Here is a 6,104-nt window from a genome sequence, read left to right on the forward strand (position 1 = left end):
TTAGAGAAAATGAGTACATTTTCAAAACTTATGAAATTTATGTTTATTAGCAAAAAATATAACTTGAAAATTCAAATTATTGTCCAATCAAAAACTTCAACTTCAAAATTCAAATTAGTGTCCAATCAAAACCTTCAACTTCATCTCCTATCATTTAATCTCACATGGCTATAAAATAATGGTTTAATGGTATAATAGTTTAGAAATAAAAAGTAATAGAAAAAAGAAATATTGTGTTGTGTTTTTCAATGTGAGTTATTGAGACACATGTTATAGCCAATAATCCTCTTACACATGAGCATCCATGCTGACGTGGCTCCTTTGTTCTCCCACTATATACTGGAGTAGCATGTATTTTTTTATACTGGACTCGTAGAAGACAATAATTGAGAATTGAGGGTGATGATGAAAGCTCTTGTTTTAGCAGCTCTTCTTGCTGTTACTGCTTTTGCAGCTGAAAATGAGGTTGTATGGACTTTGGACCATACTAATTACTCTGAAATTATTTCCCAGCACAAGATGATCGTTGTTCAGTTCTATGCCCCATGGTAATTTATTACTTTTCCCCAAATCGACTACAACTAACAACTCTTGACTTTTTCTTTATACTTAGATTTTTATGATGCTAATTTGTAACACAGTTAATAGTAATTAAATGTGCTTTTCCTTTTAATCTTTTGACCAGTCTTGATTCGTACCTTCAGATCTGAAGCTCAGTAGGTGCCACAAACACAAATACACTTTTCCCTTCTCACTGACACTCCTATTTTGGATTTACTTACTCCTTTCATCATCTCTTCGTCTGCTTTTAATTATCATTATTTCCATTTTTTGAGTCAAACTAAGAAGGATTTTTACGATATATTTTTTTACTATATTGATATGCAAAAAATTATAATTTATAATACGTTTTGTATAGTATTTTAATATTTAATTTTTTAAAAAAATATCAAATTAATGTAATCTAATTTAATTAATCAAATTTTTTGAAAAGTGTAACATGACAATTGAAAGTGGACGAGTGGAGTATAAAATATTTTTAGAGTAGAGACAATAAATAAATATAAATGAGTAGCTTCAATTTGTTTGGCTATGAGCTGGGTCAACCTTAAGTAGACAGTATTTGGGATGTAGTTATAGCGCTATTTAATGGCTGCATTTCAACTCTCTATTCTAAATTGCTATTTTCAATTTGATTAGTAGTATTTAAGAATTATGCTGCGGGTCATTCATTTACATCTCAGTTCGTAGATGAATAATTATTATCTTGGTAGTATATATATATGATTATGCCTTCCTTATTAATGGACCTAATGCCTAAAACAAAAATATTTTTGCATGTCTTTCTATATGATTGTAATTTTTTTTAGACATTAGACATGATTGTATACCCTCTGTGTGATTAATTTAGGTGTGGATACTGCGAGCAACTTGCGCCAAAGGTACTAATCCAATTGCTATGACGTTTTTTGTTTTTGGCTTTATCAATATTTACTATGTAATTGTTTTTTGTTATATGATGGCAGTACGAAGAAGCAGCTTCGGTGTTGAATAATCATGATCCTGCAGTTATTCTTGCTAAAATGGATACAACAATTCCAGAAAATGCTGAACTTGCAAGAAATTACACCATTAATGGTGTTCCAAGCATTAAGATCTTCCGTAATGGTGGCAAGACGGTTCATGATTACAAAGGTACTCGTGAGACAGAGGGTATAATTGCTTATTTGAAAAAACATGGGGGCCCTGCATCTCTTGAAATCAAAACCAAGGAAGATGCTGCAACCTTTATTGATGAGAAAAAGATTGTTGTTGTAAGTATATATTACTGCTTTCTAATGCAAGTTTTCAACTCTCTTTATTCATTTGCCTCATTACTCTTTTTTTTTTAGGCTGGCATATTTCCACAGCTCTCTTTAGAGAAGATCATCAATTTCACTGCTTTAGCTGAAGATTTACGAGTAGATTACGATTTTGTTCACACACTTGATGCCAAACTCCTTCCTCGTGGTGGGCTGGTTGATAAGCCATCTATCCGTCTATTTAAGCCATTTGATGAACTTTATGCTGATTTCGAGGTATTTTGATTGTTATATGTCATTCTAGCAATTTGAGACAACTCTCTTCGGTTTTCAATACTCTAGCTTTGTAGTTAAATGTGCATTTTATCCCAGGATTTTCAACTTGAGGCAATGCAGAATTTCATTGAAGAAACTAGTGTTCCAATCATGGCTATTCTTGATGATAATCCAGAAAACCAGCAATTTGTTAATCACTTTTTGCATAGTCCAGGAGACAAGGTACACAGCTTCTTAAAATTATGTATTGCAGAACAAGCTCATCTAAATATAAAGAATGTGTAGAAGAATATCTTTTGTAATGGTTTTGCATGTCTATCATCATGCAAAGTCATGTAGACGGTTCTACAAAGATTATGTAAAAAGATTACGGTTCTAGCTTGTGGAGGGTGGTTTTGTTATAAATCTTTCTAGAACCGTCTGCCTAGTCCTGTAAAAACTTTCTTTGAAGCCTTTTCCAGTTTTATTGTAACTGTCACTGGTTATTGTAACAAAGACAAGTAGTAGGTAGGAATGCTCGATAAAGTGCTTTCCATGAGTATTTTCTTGCCACCCTTCGACAAGTACCACTTTTGCTGACCTGCAAGTATCTTCTCAACCCTTTCAATTACAGGATTCCACACCGCAAGGTCCTTATGCAACGCTACCGTAGGCAATCCTAATTAAGTAGTTGGGAGAGATCACACCTTGCAATTGAACACTTGATCTAGCCCTTCAATATTTTGCACTCACACACAGGAAAATTCTCACACTTGTTAAGATTTATCTTGATCCCCTGACACGATCTGGAATCACACCAAAACCTGTTTTGAGTGTGTGAGACCCTTACATTGCTTTGCTCCCCAAGTGAAGCCAAGAATCCCCTTAAGCAACCTCCACTGACCGCCCTATCCATCATCTTACTGATAAAATGCATAGGGAGTGGTGGGTGCTTCTACCTGAGGCCCCTCGAGTTCTCTAAAAAGCCACAAGGGCCACACTTAACAAAGACAGGGAATCCGATGGTGGAAATGCACACTCTAATCCACCTCCTCTGCTTAGCTCCAAAACTCATCTGCACCATTATGTAGTCAAGGAACTCCCAGTTCACTTGGTAATGAGCTTCCTTCAGGTCCAACTTGCAACGGATGTTTGGTTCTCCTTTTTTCCTTCTAGAATCCAACTTCATTTGCCACCAAAGTAGCATCCAAAATCTGTTGCTTTTCCAGTACAAAATTAAAGACTATCCCCTCACTTTTGACCTCTAACTCACTTCCTCCTAGTACAAATGCTGGTAAAATTCCCTCAATTTCGCAGCTGCTACCCGATATCCGCCGGGGGGGNGGGGGGGGGGGGGGGGGACTGTTCACCTCCCTCCCCCCCCAAACTCATTCATTAGTTCTTTCTTTTTCACCCCTACCCTGCCAAAGACCCCTTTGTTCCACTCTCTTATATCTTCCTTTAAATTCCTTGCAAGTCGGAAAGAAGGTGTACCAGAGACTTCATTGAAATTTGTCGCATTAAGCCACATGTTCTCAAGGAAAGGCGCATGAGCATGATAAGCATATGCTCTGAGATCATTTTTGGGCAACGGAATCTGCAACAAATTTGGCATAAATAACACCTGAAACTCATATGAATCTCCCTTTTATTATAAGTTTTCCAGGGTTAAGCAAGCCTGTATTTGCCACCAACCATGCAAAACAAACTATTTTGAAGGAGCCTTGATTTCCCAGATCTGCTTCCAAGGCAAGTTGTTGCCTACCAAACTATTTCTAAGAGTAAGGAAGGGTGAATTCACTATAATCATTGACCCTTGTTGCTGTTTGATTTGAAGATTTGTGTTTTCTTTCTGACTTTTGTTCCAAAAAGGTTTTGCTGTCTTTCTTCTTAAAAAAAATGCTGCACTTTATTAAACAATTTGTATCTCCTTTTCTTTGAGATTTTCAACCAATATTTGGAATTTGTAGGTATTTCTATTTCTGAACTTCAGCACTGATCTGGATGCTTTCAAGTCCAAGTACTATGATCTTGCACTCAGTTACAAGGGAAAGGAAACAAACTTCCTCTTGGGAGATGCTGAGACTGGTAAAAGGGCCCTTCAGGTTATTTCCTCCTCCTTTGAATCAATCTGCATATATTACATCCTTTCCCAATGGGAGAGAAGTGTGAGTTGAATGTTCTCGATTGCAGTATTTTGGATTGGACACTGATCAGGCACCTTTAATCTTCGTACTTTCCATGGGTGGCACAAAATACGTTCAGCGACATGTACAACCCGATAACCTTGCATCTTGGTTGAAGGATTGTAAGGTAATGAATCTGAACATGTTTTCTAGTACTCGATCAAACTTCACATATCTTCTCTTTTCTAGGTTAGGAATGTGAGATATGCTACTTTTATTTTTCGAATCTTCTTTTCTGTCTCCAATTTGTTACACTCTTTTCTTATATGAATACAGGATGGAAAGTTGAAGCCATACTTGAAGTCACAGCCTATTCCAGAATTTAACAATGAAACTGTGAAGGTGGTGGTTGCAGAGACTCTTGACGATATGGTGTTCAATTCGGGGAAAGATGGTTTGTATCATTCAAAAATCAACAAGATTATGTTATACTGTCTACCAACAGATCTTGTTGATGTTATTATTGATGTTGATTCTAGTGCAGCCTATTGTCTAATACATTTTGTTGTTGGTTTTCTTTGCAGTACTGTTAGAGTTCTATCAACTTGGGTGTAGATATTGTGAGGAGTTTGCTCCGGTCTTGGATGAAATAGCTCTCTCATTTGAAAAAGATCCTCATGTCGTGATTGCTAAAATTGTACGAATCGCTCTGCCCGTCTATCTTGTCTATTATTTCCCCACTTCTTCTTACCTACTACCATTCATTTCCTTTAGGATGCAACCGAAAATGATATACCTCGTGACGTATTTGAAGTTGAAGGATTCCCAACTTTATACTTGAGATCTGCAACGGGTAGTTTGTCACGGTTCGAGGGTAATAGAACAAAAGATGCCATTATTGAATTTATCCAGACAAACAGAGGTAGCCCGGCCTTTGATTTTAGCATATCACAAACTCAAACAGATTCAGTGAAGGATGAGTTGTAAGGAGGTAATGTCTTTAATCAACCATATGTATTGATTTCTTCCTTCTAGTTTGAAATTGAGCTTCTTTTACTTTCAATTCAACTAAATAAATAAAAAGGGTACAAATTAGTTATGCAACAGAATGATCTTATTTGCTTTCCTTTTTGCAGGTGTGCAGCCTTTCTTTTGTCAACTGATGGATATGTTATATTTTCGTCTTTTCTTTCACCTCTCGTACCAATAAGTTGCTTCTATGCCATGCACTTGCGCCGCTTATTAATAAACTAGTTTCTGGGCACGTGCTTTGCAGGTGAATCCAATATTATTTAAAAATAACAAAATATGTGATGAATAACACAGTTTATTTTTTAAAATAAAAGATATATAAGCTTGAAATAAATAAGAGTTTAATCTATTTATTGTATACTCACGTCCGCACATATCTCACAAACACACAAATATAATGAGCGGAGGAAATAAAAGAAAAACAAGTATAGAATATGGTGATGAAAAGAGTGCATGTGAGAGGAACTCAGTCATATATATGTATTTGTATTTTTCTCTTTAATTGATTAATCACCCAAACAACTTATGCCCCTCGCACTTGCAAGATAAATCATTTGACAATCAAACAAAATTTCAGTTTCAATAGCCTAAAATTTAATCGATATATTCCCAACACATATCCTAAGAGAATTACTTAAGAGCTATGAGTTTGGAATAATTCCTAAAAATACATGTCATTTTAAATGAAATAATAGAGTGCAAATCTTCCCTTATATATTTTGATTAATTGAAAACATTGGTGAAGCTAATTACAAGAAACAATATGGTGAAAATAGTTAATCATAGTATGTTATTAAAAGTGGGAAGCTCCTGACCTCAAAGTTGGATTACCATTTTGCCCTTCCACTTATCCAAACCTCAAAGTTGAATTACCGCTTTGCCCTTCCAC

General features: G+C 35.6%; 1 protein-coding gene across 1 annotated transcript; it reads left to right on the forward strand.

Moving 5' to 3' along the window:
- Nucleotides 1-365: 365 nt before the first annotated feature.
- LOC125867980 (protein disulfide-isomerase-like) lies at nt 366-5,447 on the forward strand. Its single transcript, XM_049548574.1, has 11 exons — nt 366-548; nt 1,412-1,442; nt 1,527-1,814; nt 1,893-2,078; nt 2,175-2,300; nt 4,028-4,162; nt 4,251-4,370; nt 4,520-4,637; nt 4,768-4,880; nt 4,958-5,174; nt 5,320-5,447. The coding sequence occupies exons 1-10, from the start codon at nt 403-405 to the stop codon at nt 5,168-5,170; spliced, it is 1,476 nt and encodes a 491-aa protein (XP_049404531.1). The 5' UTR covers nt 366-402; the 3' UTR covers nt 5,171-5,174; nt 5,320-5,447.
- Nucleotides 5,448-6,104: the final 657 nt, after the last annotated feature.

The sequence above is a fragment of the Solanum stenotomum genome, chromosome 6, assembly GCF_019186545.1.
Source record: "Solanum stenotomum isolate F172 chromosome 6, ASM1918654v1, whole genome shotgun sequence".
NCBI lineage: Eukaryota > Viridiplantae > Streptophyta > Magnoliopsida > Solanales > Solanaceae > Solanum > Solanum stenotomum.

Excerpts from the sequence above, each read along its gene's own strand:
- LOC125867980 (XM_049548574.1), top strand. The coding sequence starts at position 403 with ATGATGAAAGCTCTTGTTTTAGCAGCTCTTCTTGCTGTTACTGCTTTT. Across the intron at positions 2,301-4,027 it reads TGCATAGTCCAGGAGACAAG|GTATTTCTATTTCTGAACTT; the intron begins GTACACAGCTTC and ends TGGAATTTGTAG. Across the intron at positions 4,163-4,250 it reads CTGGTAAAAGGGCCCTTCAG|TATTTTGGATTGGACACTGA; the intron begins GTTATTTCCTCC and ends TCTCGATTGCAG.